Source organism: Agaricus bisporus, assembly GCF_000300575.1.
Source record: "Agaricus bisporus var. bisporus H97 unplaced genomic scaffold AGABI2scaffold_6, whole genome shotgun sequence".
Classification (NCBI taxonomy): domain Eukaryota; kingdom Fungi; phylum Basidiomycota; class Agaricomycetes; order Agaricales; family Agaricaceae; genus Agaricus; species Agaricus bisporus.
Window position 1 is genome coordinate 352,241 of NW_006267369.1, and position 14,836 is coordinate 367,076.

The 14,836-nt window shown below is 48.1% G+C and overlaps 6 protein-coding genes across 6 annotated transcripts; 4 read left to right on the plus strand and 2 right to left on the minus strand.

Annotated features, from left to right (window-relative positions):
* Positions 1-1,121: 1,121 nt before the first annotated feature.
* AGABI2DRAFT_193057 (hydrophobin) lies at positions 1,122-1,742 on the plus strand. The gene is made up of 3 exons (XM_006461577.1): positions 1,122-1,294; positions 1,346-1,481; positions 1,535-1,742. The coding sequence occupies exons 1-3, from the start codon at positions 1,159-1,161 to the stop codon at positions 1,620-1,622; spliced, it is 360 nt and encodes a 119-aa protein (XP_006461640.1). The 5' UTR covers positions 1,122-1,158; the 3' UTR covers positions 1,623-1,742.
* A 1,814-nt stretch (positions 1,743-3,556) lies between these two features.
* On the minus strand, positions 3,557-4,086 carry AGABI2DRAFT_178709 (hypothetical protein; the record flags this gene model as incomplete). Its single annotated transcript, XM_006461578.1, has 1 exon — positions 3,557-4,086. Exon 1 carries the CDS (start codon positions 3,926-3,928, stop codon positions 3,557-3,559), a length of 372 nt encoding a protein of 123 aa, XP_006461641.1. The 5' UTR covers positions 3,929-4,086.
* A 904-nt stretch (positions 4,087-4,990) lies between these two features.
* AGABI2DRAFT_151295 (hypothetical protein) lies at positions 4,991-6,225 on the plus strand (the record flags this gene model as incomplete). Its single annotated transcript, XM_006461579.1, has 4 exons — positions 4,991-5,036; positions 5,098-5,266; positions 5,322-5,543; positions 5,601-6,225. The coding sequence occupies 4 exons, from the start codon at positions 4,991-4,993 to the stop codon at positions 6,223-6,225; spliced, it is 1,062 nt and encodes a 353-aa protein (XP_006461642.1).
* Positions 6,226-6,642: 417 nt separating this feature from the next.
* Positions 6,643-8,572, plus strand: AGABI2DRAFT_70709 (hypothetical protein; the record flags this gene model as incomplete). The annotated part of the gene is made up of 2 exons (XM_006461580.1): positions 6,643-6,906; positions 7,358-8,572. Coding segments are annotated over 2 exons (1,479 nt in total), but the record flags the coding sequence as incomplete, so codon positions are not given.
* Positions 8,573-10,423: 1,851 nt separating this feature from the next.
* On the minus strand, positions 10,424-11,518 carry AGABI2DRAFT_193061 (fruit-body specific protein D). The gene is made up of 3 exons (XM_006461581.1): positions 11,106-11,518; positions 10,991-11,054; positions 10,424-10,931 (listed from the first exon to the last, which is right to left on the minus strand). The coding sequence occupies exons 1-3, from the start codon at positions 11,216-11,218 to the stop codon at positions 10,743-10,745; spliced, it is 366 nt and encodes a 121-aa protein (XP_006461644.1). The 5' UTR covers positions 11,219-11,518; the 3' UTR covers positions 10,424-10,742.
* Positions 11,519-11,960: 442 nt separating this feature from the next.
* On the plus strand, positions 11,961-13,423 carry AGABI2DRAFT_193062 (hypothetical protein). Its single transcript, XM_006461582.1, has 3 exons — positions 11,961-11,991; positions 12,052-12,776; positions 12,829-13,423. The coding sequence occupies exons 2-3, from the start codon at positions 12,131-12,133 to the stop codon at positions 13,275-13,277; spliced, it is 1,095 nt and encodes a 364-aa protein (XP_006461645.1). The 5' UTR covers positions 11,961-11,991; positions 12,052-12,130; the 3' UTR covers positions 13,278-13,423.
* Positions 13,424-14,836: the final 1,413 nt, after the last annotated feature.

The window sequence follows — 14,836 nt, forward strand, 5'->3', positions numbered from 1 at the left end:
ATCCTCTCGGAATTCTCCTGGGTCCCTTCGAAGGCGCCGTAGTTGACTATGTTCATGTAATATATAAATAGAAAAAAAAGACACAAGAGTTCTGCTACATGTTGACTTGTGTAGACTTTTTCAACCTCCTCTCCACTCTTTAGGAGCTTTCGCAGAGCATTTGAGCGTTTGAGGATGGTTCGCAGCTCCCTTGACTTTGAGCTGCCACTGCTTCTTGAGGCCAATGACGACGACCCGCGCTCGAGTCAAACTCGTCATCACGAAGTACAGGAACGAGCTCGGTCACAGTGATGACCGTGAGTGAACAAACTGACTAATCATGACACGTTCCACGGATTGGACCCCATTACTTATCCTCCTCCTCCTACTTATTACTCTCGGTGCGGTCCTACGTGGCTCCAGACAACTACATCCATAAATCTTCAATTACACTCAGTGGTCGAAGTTCACGCTTTCGGGGTGACCCGGATTGCTTTCCAACGTCATCTCACCACCTGGAGATTTCGGGCCCCACAGCCCCAATCCAACCTCTTTTGCCAGTTAGCCAGCGAATATCCAGTTCATGACGAAACACGGTACTGAGATAGCGACAGTGGCATACATTGTTTTTAGGATCTGACCAAATATATTTGACATAGAATTATTGGTGCCTTGCGATCCAGCAGGAATCCCTAGGCCCGGCCAATTTGCTAACCTGAGTTTACCTCAGTCAATTGCATCGGTCCGATTTTTTTTTGCAAGCGTTTTGGGAGTCACTAGCCAGCGCTTCAGCAAAAAGGCCGGCTATCTCGAGATCCAGATTTGCAGATTTCCTGAACGACCTTGAGAGTTCAAGCAAAATGTTCGAGTATCATACACTCCACATCGGGTCTTGGCAAATCCGGTCCAAAAGCTATACGTGCAGATTCGTGCGTATGTCAATCTGGGAGGGAGATTGAAGGGTCGAACCGGACTTGATAGATACTCCGCCAATCCACCTGTCATGATTCCTTCATCCGAATTCTTCGAGTCATAATTTCATGACCAACATTCGAGGTCACGAAAAAAGATCAAAGACAGAAAATCATATTCTGAAAAGGTATAAAGGAGCGAGAAAGTCCAATCTAAAACCTCAGCAAAGGAATTCTCAACACTTTCCAAAGCACTAACTCATTAACAATGTTCGCTCGTATCACTACCATCCTCACCGTCTTGTTCTTCGCCATGCTCGCTGCGGCCAGTGTTGTCCGCCGCACTGACCCTCCCCCGGCTACTGGTGATGAGTGTACTGCCGTTGGCGGTGATATCAGCTGCTGTAAGTGTATACTTGAGACATCTCTTGAACATCTTCTCATCTACTCTCTAGGTAACTCTCTCCAAGAGGCTAGTGACCCCGTCGTTACCCTCCTCGCTGGCCTTCTCGGCATTGTCTTGGGTCCCGTTGAAGGCCTCATTGGTCTCACTTGCAACCCCATCAGCGTCATTGGTGGTGGCAATGATTGGTACGCACTCTCGACCATTGAGTAATAAATCCAACTGACGAAGGTGTTTATAGCTCTTCGCAAACGGTCTGCTGCACCGGAAACAACTTCAGCGGTGGCCTTCTCGTTGTTGGCTGCAGCCCTATTAACCTTAGTCTCTAAGCTTGATCAACTTTAAAGTACACGGTATTATTCGTCGACTGGTTGAATTGTCTGTACGAATTGGATGGCTTCCGAATATGTGACCTGGAAAATTGAAGAAATAACATGTGTTTCTTCTTTATTTGTTTGGACCTTGAACTGCCTTTCGACACTTTATGAGTATCTAAAAAGCATTTGAGCAGTTGAGACGAGATTTCGCTGCTCCCATGGCTTTGACTTATCAACTCTTGAGACCATCACATTGAGTTGGACTTCATATTATTGTCTCAGGCATTCCTTGTGATTAGATGTCATTGCCTTCATTGCGATGCATGGTACTCTCCGTACCTCGGTACGAGACAGTGGTGTACATTTTGTTCCTGGGTGTCAAGGTGTTCTTCCGACCACAATGTCGCCAGTGAGTCACGAGCTGACAGCTCAGAAACTCGCGGAATAAGCTCAGGATCATCCAATGAGAAACGCGAACTGAGCGTGTAATTTAGATGTCAGTGTTATTTCGGGCATCATAGCAAACTCAATTTCCCAGATTTTCCCTGTGTTCGCAGGAATACCATCCACAACGTTACGGTAGACGGTGAGATACTAATCATCAAAGATGATCAAAGTGAGAGGCGTGTTTGTAAGTCTTTATCTATTTTCTTCTACATTGTATCACGAATACATGGAACAAGGCATAGTGTGTAATGTCTTATCCGATATCACCGGTGTTATTAACCATGATCTGACCAGTTCGCGACTTATCCAGACTCGATTCATTAAACTTTTGTCGCCACATCAATCCCGTGTGTTTGTCACGTGGTATTATGCCGCATCCCGTGCCACCTCACCTATCGTTCTGTCTTCCTTGCCGTTGCGACTGTGTCTCTTTGGTTTATCCGTCTGTGCGGCTGGTATATGGCATCACCCTGCCCAATCAGTTTAGCAGCTCCGGTGGATCATCGTGACTTTTTTTGCGACCGTCCGATGCGTTTGGACACCAATCCGGTGGGTTATAATTAGGAGCTGCCAGTTTTTTCACGGACTAATCGACCCCCTCTAGAGAAAGAAAATGGGGGTATAGATGGCGGCTTTGGCCTTTTCTCTCCTTTAACCGCCCTGGAGTGCAGCAGCTTGAATCAGCCAGCTGGCAATTACCTGCTTCGATTTTCGAGGAGAGCGGCAAATCTGGAACGGCTTCCGGTCAGTTACCAGTTAAATCTCTGGGTAACGCCGTCTTAATGAGAACCGGCCACAGCGTAATCTTCAAGTTGCCAGGACGAATGCACCACCAAGCCTTGTGCAGAAGTCTACCTCGATGACTGATGAACTCCTCGCTCTATGCGATTATTAAATCGATGACGACAGGAGGACGTTGAGCATGCGAAAGGATTCCCCACCACTATCACCATAGGGCCGCTGTGAACCCGTCATCCCCCTTGCGAGAATCGTTGACCGCCAATCTACCACCACCGTCTCCGTCTTAGTCAACTCATCAGCCATTACCCGCCAATTTGACTATGTTTCGCTATGAGATCCCAAACCTGGGACTAAAGGGCTCGTTACTGATAATAAACTCGGGCTCCATCAAGGCGTCGAAAAACATCCATTCGTGTCACTCCTCAGCCTCATGGCCCGAGTAAACCGCTCCCCAAGTACCCTCGCAATTGCCTCCATCGAAGCAAATTCTAGTTTCTCCTCCGCCGGTCAATCTATTGACCATGTAATTTTACTGGGAAGGACCCCTGGCTGACACGGAATCGCTCCGGTTCACTGCTCTGATCACTCTCACTGGCGCTTTCCCTGTGACCGGAAGAGGAGGGGGTAAATGACGTTCGGCTAATCCAGCACAGTTTTCAAGTGGACCCAAAGTTGAACACATGCGCCCATTTTTTTTTCACGCCTCTGCAACTTTCTACTATAGGATACACGATACGTGCGGGACTTGCCCTGTTGATTCAACTATCAGCCTCGTCGTCCTCGTCGTCACCCTCATCGTATTCGTCACCCTCATCGTATTCGTCACCCTCATCGTATTCGTCACCCTCATCGTATTCGTCACCCTCATCGTATTCGCCATCGACTGCGCTATTGGCTTTGTTTCGGTGCTCTGCCCCCCCATCCCTTAGTATTTTGCTGCCGTCGGTCCTCTGCTGATTATCTGCTCCAACTTCCGCAGCGCCTCCGCCCTCTAACCAAGCATCCCCGCCCTCTTCTCCCTCAGAATCATCTCCGTCATCTCCGTCCGTTCCTTCATCATTGGCCATGTCCACCGTTTGTCCTCCTTCTTTCCCGACCCTGACAGGACCTCGCGGTTTGCTGCAGCCCATGGTTCCGACGCACGTCTCTCACCCACCCCACGTTGGATCGCTTCCTACCCTGTCCAGCCCGCTGTTCCTCTCCTCCTGCGCCTTTTTTTTGCAGTGTTTGTGTTTGCTCTCTACACCTGCCTCGCGCTCGAAGCCCAAATCCATCAATATTGGACTGACACTATTTCTCGTGCTTCAGAGCTATATGTTACCTCAGAAAAACCATCATTCACTCGCTTAAGAAGCAGAAATTGCCTTCAGACTCTCCATTAACCTTCGCCGCTGATTGTGCGTGAAGTACCATCACCTGGGAGACTCTGATCCTCCTCTTCGGGCTGTGAAGGTTCGAGGATCGTCGGAGAAATCTGATATCGACTTTGCGACACCACTTCTAGCACGTTTAGCAACATCCGGAGAAAAAGAAGAAAGAAATTACATTTCCTGCTCCTCTCTATCCCATCGTGTCAAAGTCGACGTCGACGTCTTCAAAGTACAAAGGCGAGAATGCTGAGAAGGCCTGGGCTTGATGCGCATGACCATACGCTCGACTTTGCGCCATTTGAGGAAACGGTCGGTCGCCTCGCTGCGGAAGAGGGAGAAGGTATCGGGAGAGTTGAAGAGACCGGAGCGGAGAGCTACGGCTGTGGATGGGCGGAAGGTTGATAGTTTGTTGAGGGGGAGAAGCCGGGGCCGGAGGAGGGGCTGTCTGGGGGCGAGGGCAGGGCACTAGCAGGCGGGGAATGACCAAAGACCGTGTGGCAGAAAAACTGAATCCGCACGGCACACACTTGTGGTACTTAGAATCACAGTTTCGAGGTGTTATCAAACAGGAACAAATAGAGAGTCAACGGTCCGAAAACAAACAATGAAAATTCAATTCGTCACACCACACGACATCCCGATCTCATTGTTTCTACACAGGATGTTATCCAGCACAAGAAATTCGGGATCCCGATCGGCGTTCTGGGTCCTCCTTTGCTTCCGATAATATCAATAACCAGTTGTTGCAGCAAAGGGTACAGCGCCTTTCCGTGTGAAAGTTTGGGTGCGTGCATATCTCACAGCCTCTCCTTGGTCTTAACAATGACTTCTTCTGCAGAAGGACCACCTTTGAGGCTTCTTGCGCTAGGTATGTGCGTCTGTTTGCACTCTCTCACCGATAGAGTCGCTAACTAGTGACCTCTGAACAGATGGCGGTGGGATTCGTGGACTTTCAGAACTACTCATCCTCAAAGAAGTTATGCACAAGCTGATGTTTGAGGAGAACGAGAAACGGAAGAAGGACGGCGAAAAACCTCTTAGCGCACTCCCGAAGCCGTGCGATTACTTCGATCTGATTGGTGGTACTAGTACTGGAGGGTGCGTTGAGTTATGCATCTACAATCGTCTCATGTTACTCACATGTATATTACAGGATAATTGCTTTAATGCTTGGGCGTCTTCGGATGGATGTAGACACGGCAATTAAAAACTACGATGACCTGTCAAAACAAGTCTTCTCCGCTATGAAGCTATGGGGAGACGGAAAATTCAGAGCGACAACACTCGAAGCAGCCATGAAATCTGTCGTGAAGACCGTAACTGGTGATTCAGAGTCACCCTTATTAGAGGGTGACCAAGCTGGAGTCTGCCGGACGTGAGTATATTACTTACTCTTCCATTCATTTGGAGATTGAATTCGAAGATTTATTAGTTTCGTCTGTGCAAAGAACGCCCACAACATGGACATTCCAGTGCTTTTTAGGACATACCAGTCTAGTGAAACGCATTCAAATTGCAAGATTTGGGAGGCCGCTCGAGCGACGTCTGCAGCACCCACGTTTTTTAAGCGCGTTATAATTGGGCGGGACCAACCCTTTATCGATGGCGGACTAGGTCGCAATAATCCGAGTCAGGTGGTACTGGAAGAAGCCAATGTTCTATTTGGTGCTCGTCAAATCGGGTGCTTGGTGAGCATTGGCACCGGACAGGCCGGAGTAAACGAGATCAAGAAACCTGGGCTATGGCAACAAATCCTACCGACCGACGTCATCGATGCGTTAAAAAGAATAACCACCGACTGCGAATCAACACACGAAGATGTGTTGCGCCGTTTCTCCAAGTTGCCGAACACCTACTTTCGACTAAACGTCGACCAGGGAATGCAGGGAATAGAACTTTCCGAATGGGAGAAACTGAGCAATGTGGAGGCTCATACAATGCAATATATGAGGAAGGAGGAGGTCGTTGGGAGGCTTGCCTTGTTGGTTAGTGCGATCAGAGACCCGAGAGGGCAGCTTCCACTCGAGCAACTCAGTATGGAAAAATTGCTCGTGTAGATCTTCATAATAATCTAATCTCGTTACCCTAGTTACCCCTACGCCTCCAAAAGAATTGGTCCCACAAGTCAGGGAACGAAAGCGTTGCCCGCTCCCTGTGCAACCATTCATGGGACGAGGGGAAATCCTTGATAAGATGCGCAGATATTTTGAGGTGGGGGATGGTTCTCGACGCGTCTTCGTTTTGCATGGCCTTGGGGGTTCCGGCAAGACCCAAATTGCTTTCAAATTTGTGCAAGAATCAACCTGGTATGATCCTACTCTCTACAAATTTGCAACTGGCGACAATTTATATGTTCAATTTCCAGCTTCTCCAACGTCTTCTACATTGACGCGACCAATGAACAAACTCTTCGAACAGACCTTGAGGCCATCGCTCTAGGAAATACAGAGCGATCAGTGGATGCGAGTCTCCATTGGCTTGCAAGCCAGCGCGAGGGGAACTGGCTTCTCTTCTTCGACAACGCGGACGATGTGAACTTGAAAATGAATGAATTCATTCCTCAGTGTCGATCTGGAAACATCCTGGTTACAACACGTAACCATGAGCTTCGCCTTCTCTCTGCGAAAGACGGGGATGCAAAAGTTGGTGCGATGGAGCACGAAGACGCAACAAACCTGCTGCTGGATCGGGCTCGGGCAGAAGAGAGCGATGAAAATAAAGTGCTGGCAGAGGCAATTGTACAGGTTCGTCTTCTCATTTTCGTTTCTTTAGAAAACACTTTGAGTCTGAAGCACGAGACAGGAACTCCATAACTTTGCTTTGGCTATTTCCCAAGCCGGCGCTTACATTCATTGCCGCTTGTCATTAGGCGAATATCGAGAATTCTATCGACGTCACCACGACAAACTGTTACAGAATAAAGAGTTCCAAAGAGAAGATCCATACGAACGAGCGGTGTATGCGACGTGGAGTTTGAGCTACGACAAACTTGGCGCGCCAGCGAGATCTTTGCTCCAAATTTTCTCCATGCTAAATCACGAAGGAATCTCGGAGGAAATGTTCGAAAAGGCGGCATCGTCTGAAGAGCAACTGGAGGATCCCGAACTACAAAACAAAGTGAACGAGTTGTTGAACGAGCTGGGAAAACGAGGTCCAGGCTGGTCTTGGGACTTCAAGCAGGTCATCGAGCATCTTCGTTCATATTCGCTCATTGAATATGATGCTCGAAATCACACCTACAGCATTCATCCACTAGTGCAACAATGGAGTCGTAGCACCATGGAAGGAAACAAGCAGCTCATGCAGAAATGCGTACTCAGCATCATTGGCCTATCAATTCCTTGGACATTCGACGACCAGGACTACAAGTATCGACGCCAACTTTTGCAGCATATCTCCAGCTCCAGAGCCTCGGTTGATCCAGAACAGATGACGCCTTCGGTTTTGAGGGGTATGGCACTTGTGTACTTTGAACAGGGGCGGTGGAAGGAAGCAGAGACGCTTGAGGTGGTGGTGATGGAGAAGAGCAAGCGGGTGCTTGGTGATGATCATCCTCACACGCTCACAAGCATGGCCAATCTTGCGTCTACATACTCGAACCAGGGGCAGTGGAAGGAAGCAGAGGCGCTTCAGGTGGTGGTGATGGAGAAGAGCAAGCGGGTGCTTGGTGATGATCATCCTGACACGCTCACAAGCATGGCCAGTCTTGCGTCGACATACTGGAACCAGGGGCAGTGGAAGGAAGCAGAGGCACTTGAGGTGGTGGTGATGGAGAAGAGGAAGCGGCTGCTCAGTGATGATCACCCTCACACGCTCACAAGCATGGCCAATCTTGCGTCTACATACTCAAACCAGGGGCAGTGGAACGAAGCAGAGGCGCTTCAGGTGGTGGTGATGGAGAAGAGCAAGCAGCTGCTCGGTGATGATCATCCTCATACGCTCACAAGCATGGCCAATCTTGCGTCTACGTACCGGGACCAGGGGCAGTGGAACGAAGCAGAGGCGCTTCAGGTGGTGGTGATGGAGAAGAGCAAGCAGCTGCTCGGTGATGATCATCCTCATACGCTCACAAGCATGGCCAATCTTGCGTCTACGTACCGGGACCAGGGGCAGTGGAACGAAGCAGAGGCGCTTCAGGTGGTGGTGATGGAGAAGAGCAAGCGGGTGCTTGGTGATGATCATCCTCACACGCTCACAAGCATGGCCAATCTTGCGTCTACGTACAGGAAACAGGGGCAGTGGAAGGAAGCAGAGGCGCTTCAGGTGGTGGTGATGGAGAAGAGCAAGCAGCTGCTCGGTGATGATCATCCTGACACGCTCACAAGCATGGCCAGTCTTGCGTCGACATACAGGAAACAGGGGCAGTGGAACGAAGCAGAGGCGCTTCAGGTGGTGGTGATGTAGAAGAGCAAGCAGCTGCTCAATGATGATTTGAATACTGAGGTGCTTCAACACCGGGAGTGAACAGATACTACGATATTGAGTATGGAGTATGCCATCCAAGGTCAAACATTCTACTTCCTTTTTAGTCTTTTCCCCCGATTCTATTCTTATCATCTTTTCGCCATTCCTGCCTTTCCGCACCGTTATTTATTTGTTCATGTTCACTTGTGTTGGCCGCTGCACGCCAGTGCACGGCGGGTTTGAGTCAAGTCGTTTTGTATTTTATGCTATCACTATCAGGAACATAGCTGATCATGAGGGATATAGTGAAAGTGTCAGTTCTGATGGGTATGTGTGCTCACGGTCTCTTCTGGAGAAGGACCAAAGGTGACCACCAATCATATAATTTCACCGCTCATAAAGGGAATGCACGTGGGTCATGGACGTAATAACGCATTTCAATCGTGCCCACACCTCCCGCAACCTCTTACTACCTCCTGCCGCCAGGTATGGGCCATTTTGACGAAGTCTGTTTCTTATGTGGAGTGGCTCCCATCGGTCCTAGCGAGTTCACGTCAGACCCTGATCTTGTGGCCGAGGGATTGGCTGATGCTCTTCTTGACCATTTCCCCAACATTCTATCTGCCCTTCCAACTTGTGAAACGAAGAAGGAGTTGGAGGCTTACTTAGAAGCGATTTTTGAAGAAGAAGATCCTCAAGATTTCAGTGAATTGTCTCTAGCTTTCTTTCGGTGTATTGCAATCGGATATTTTGACGACGACGGCAACACGCCTCGGAAAGGAGTGGATGATCCAACGGTGAAATTCATTTTCCCTGATGGTCAATTCGTGAACAAACGATGGGTGGATGACCCAGAATGTGGTGAATTTCAGACGGTGTATCGAAAGAATGGCTCTGATACTGAGGAGGTGGGGATTGAATATAAGACGCGAGATATGTCAAGAACAGGCGCTTCATTTCAAAGCGGTTTCGGAAATTTTTTCTTGTCGATTTGTTGTTTCAAGTTTTTAGAGGGTTGGATTGATCGAGCGACACTACCACCGATGTGGGATGAGCGTCGACTGTCTTTCGTAGGAGAATTATGGGAAATCATTAACTCGAGGAAGACCGGGAGGAGTGAGTAGCATCTCTCATTGTTTCAAGTCTCTGATTTTTATTTCTTGGAAATAGAAGACGACGGTTGTCTGGACTGGCTGGAACCAGGAGGAGCAGAGAATAAGCTTAGCCAAACACAGTACAATCTCACACCATATGGCGAAGAAATCTATCCTGGAGAGACAGCAGCAGCATTGCAAAGTGGGTACGACCAAGACAATTTGAAAAGAGCCATATACGATGATTATGGATACTGGATGTTCGTAAGTCCTCACGAGTGAGTATTCACACTTTCTAGAATGACAATATTCTCATTTTGCGTGTACTAGGTGGCCTGAAGCTTCAGAGAACGAAAATCTGATTAAAGTGACTACCTTCGGTTTCGACGTGCCCCCTCGCGCGTCTCACACCTCATCGTTTACCGGCTTTCTCTTCCGCTTCTCGACCGAAATCCTTAGCGAGATTTTCGGTCAGCTTCCCAATGTCGCAACATATCTTACTCTCAAGCTAGCATCAAAACGAATGCATGATCTCGTTACGGACACTAAATTCGCTTTTCCGGTCCTGAGGGAAATTATAAAGCCGGATCCCACCGGAGAGATGTTTTGGATATACCCTCTCGAAAATGATCCGGAGAAGATGGACAATTTCAAAAATTCCCTAATTTCGTGGTTGACTCTAAATTGCTCTTCAGTGGAAATGGAATCAGTCACGACTTGGGATATCCTTTCTCATCATGAATTTCCTCTCGTCCAATTCATTCACGCATTATATGTGAGCGACTGTTCGCGCAATCGGAGACGATTATGGAAGAATGTGAAGAAGTTTGAAGAAGTTTGGATTGATTATCGTAGGAATGGATGGGAAGTGAATCGGTTTGGATTGCCATATCCAGAATTCCAAGGAGGTAGCAAATGAGAGCGGGTCCTATCATTGGTATCGATATTAGCCTAGGTTTGATGTATCATTTCGAACTCAAGATAATTTGACACACAAATCCTACTACTTTTAATGCACTGCAACAGTAACGTAGCAAATGACTCATGGGAACCTCTAGGGCTCTTGGTTTCCATGTCTAGTTATGAATGGTAAATTCATTTGATTGAGCGTAAATGGTGTGTATCTCGTTCGCGTTCTTCACGAGGTTGACACGGAAGTGAGGACCTGTTGGAAATCCTCCGCGACCAGGGTAAATTTTGGTGGTGAGGCGAGTGCCATCAACGTAATTAGCGACTAAGAAGTCTTCAAGTAGGACAGTGCGGTCCTAATAATTCAAATGCACAGTGAGTACCACTAACACTCCCCGATAAATGGCGATCGTACCTGATTGGTGAGGAAGACAGCGAAAGATGTGGCATCAGTATTGACACGGCTCCAGCTGAGACTACGACATTACAGTTAACCATGAAATACGAGGGCGTTCATATTCCATACGCACGTCTGAGGACCATAGGCTGACCAGCCCTGGTGGTCGTTTGGAACGTTAACCAAGTAGGCAAAGGAAGAGCTAACAAAAGAGAGGAGAAGAGCAGCGAAGACGGTTGCTTGCATGACTGTTGCCGAATGTCCCAAGCAGGTGTATGCCCTTTTTATATAGAATTTGTGGGCGGCGCGCCGGGCGAGTCATTCACCCCTAATGTGTTAGTATTAGCAGTAGACTACAAATAGTTCTTCTACCGGTATCAGATTGACTTTTGGATTGCGGGGACAAGTGGCCATTCTGATCGAGGTTTCATTTCCAGTGCCTCTAGTAGACTCCGAGAGGCCAAAAATACGCGAGCCAGTAGGTATGAAGGCCTATTGTGGCAAAGAAGAGCTACTCGCGAGAGACGAAGCTTCGAGACGTAGACTGAGGCGATGAGAATAGGATTCATCTTCTGGTTCTTTGTACGTGGCAAGCATATATCGTCTTCTTAGCCGCGGCGGAGATTATCAGCGAGGCTCATATATGTGGCGAGACGGATATCATCATGATTCATGGTAGCGGAGCACCTCGACAGGAGTAGTTGGCTCAAACTCTCAGTGCTCACGCTCAAGATCGGACGAGTTGAACGACGAACAGCTAGAACTGCTCACCGTGATGTCAATAGTGAAGTCAGATATCAACTGGAGAGGGTGGGCGAGCAGCCTGCTATCACATTAACTTCCTGATTTCAATGGCTTGACTGATTCGGCCGCTGTTCATCATGATCGGCCGTGGACCGTGTTTCGTCGTGGCGGCCGCCGTTCGGTCGTAATGGGTCACGTGCATGTCTAAGAATACGAGTAGCCCGCAGCTGCTCCCATCGGCCACCACCTAGTCCGTAACCTATATCAGCACCCGGGTAGTTGTCTTCTTTCTGTTTTCAAACCTCGACATCCATGCTGAGCTAGGCTGATTCTAGAGTCCAACCACTGGAAATCCAGAGTGGAAGTTCACCTACGTCAAGCCCCGATTCATCTCCTCCATACACTCCAACAACGATGAGCCATACGACGGGAAACCCGCCGCGCGTTTTCGATCCTCTTGATGAACCCCCGCCATATACAGCGAGGGCGGACGAGTTCCAGGGAGAAACTACGATCGAGTTTGGTCCGTCTCGGCCGTTCCAACAAGCACAACAGCCACAATCTCAACAATTCCAACAACCCCGACCACGAGCTGCTCAATTAACCCCGCAACCTACGGGCAATTCAGGCCGCCGAAGAGGTCTTTTGCAACAGTTGTCAGACTCGATTGATGAAATCGCGACACAAATCGAAAGAAATACGACGGGTACTCGCAGTCGACAACGTTCGGCGCCGAATACTAGCCAACCACGGCATCTTCCCCCTCTTCGAGCTGCCAGTCCCCTACCACCTTCATCCCAGAACGCTCCTCCTCCTCTACCCGCTCGTCGCCAATCTTCCTTGTCTGATCCTGGGGATTCCGAACCATCAGATTTCGCTAGAGATTTTTATGCTGCTGGGGCCGGAGATGCGTCGTTATTGCAGCAGGCTGGTACTCAAAATTCTGAGAATCAAAGTCAACGTCCGATGGATGGACCGACTACTTCACCCGTTCCGGGTAGACCGCTCCTTCACCAAGGACAACTTCTGGTCTATCCGAAGGGTCACCATTGCGATAAATGTGAGTACTTTCATCATCTGGTAGTTCTGTTGCACATGAATGTGTTTTGCAGGCTATAACACGGGATACAAGCATTACGATCCCCTTCGACCATGTACGAAGTGCTGGCTCAAATATGGCAAACCCTTCTCAGGACCACTTGCCTACTCCTACTCCTCGTCATCATCGTCATCCAACACCCAAAATATCAACCTTCAGAAACCTCTTCCTCGACATGTATCAGGTCCTACTCGACGTTTAACACCAGCTCTACCGCCTCGGCCGGGTCAGACTTCTGCGCCTATGGGTGGTTACAATAACCGAGGATCATCGACAACCCTGGTATCGGGATACGGAGGTCCTCCCCCCGGTGCTGCTGTCTATGCACCGGGTGATGCAAGGATAGGTGGAAACTTGTGTTGGAGTTGTAATGGAAAGGGTTCGGTGAGTATACTTATTGATAAAATCAGATGTCCAGTTTGTGGCGGGTGTGGAAGGACATTCAGTCATTATTCGTATTAGAATTGAAAATTCTGGGACTCGGACTATGCTGGTTCTTTATTCTTTTACGCCTTGCATAATTTCTTTGCTTATGTGTATAAAAATATGTGCTCTAAGTATTTTTACTTTGATGTTTTAAGTATGAGTGATAAGATAGAGAGATGGACTAATTCTGTGTGGCGCGATCAGGTGAGAGCGCAGTGGGCCCGGAACTGCGCATAGGTGACAGTCGAATAACGCATGAGGGTCACACGACAGGTCGTTTTGTACACGCACGACCGGTCGTTCAATATTGTCTTACTAAGCAGTACTGTAGTATTATCCAGTCTACTAAATGCCGAATTCATCATGAATAACAATACTATAGTATCATGGGACTCGGTAAAAACACCAGTACCATGGTACTCTCCGTCTGTGTAGAGCATGAGTACCATGGTACTGTGAGGAACATAGTATTGGAGTACTCCCTCTAATGGGGCAACAGCAGTACTGTCATACTCCGTGGTGGGCATGAGTACTGTGATACTGTTCTCCTACAGTATCATGGTACTCACCCGATAGGGTCACAACAGTACCACAATACTCTCTTTCTAAATGAAGGATGAGTATTGTGATACTGTTCTCCTACACTGGCAGTACCATGGTACTCTCCTTCTAAAAGAAGGATGAGTATTGTGTTACTGTGCTCCTACAGTACCACGGTACTCTCCTTCTAAAAGAAGGACGAGTATTGTGTTACTGTTCTCCTACAGTACCTCAATACTCGATCTGATAAGGTCATGTGACAGAATCATAGTACTGCCGAGTCACCTGTTCAAGCAAAAAGAGTTAATCCGCTTATAGGCATCAATTTGCCGGGGTGATGGGGCTATCCCGTGAGAATTCTTCATGGCCATCATTGATCAGGGCTGATCGTTGTTGCTGATGGTCCCAAGTGTGTGAAGACAACAGGCGGGAGCATCTGGTCACTGTCCCCCGCACTTCCCACGCCTTCTTTTGTTGATCCTTCCCCCAAAATTAATTTCCCACGCACGTTGGCTCAACACTCGGCAGCCGTTTCCCACTCCCCCTGCAGGTAAATTCCTCGCAAAAATTTATAGGACTATGCATATTGTTGTTAGGACTATATATATGCTATTTATGAAGCAGATACATCAGTATTGCCGGAGCAAATTCACATATATCTTCTGAGGGTTGGTATAGTAAATCATGAATACTGTACACATTCTTGAGCCCCAATATGACACAGTATATGAGTCTTATACCTCGCCTAAGCTAGTATATATTCCTTTGAGGATTTAACATCAAGATTGCACAGGAATATCCTATATAATTTATAATCTAGCCCTTTTTGACCATTATATCGCATTTGCCCGGGCTTCCGCTGGAGCGCTCGCAGCGCGTTGTGAGCGCATATGTGCCCCTTAATGGGGGCTATCTAATAGAAAAAACATCTCGCTGATCGGACGAGGAATGAGAGAGATATATGTGATTCTTTGCATACTTATATGTTGATGAATGAACATTGTCACTTAAATTCGACTTTTGACTACCTTGCACGCTGAATCCTTATAAAATAA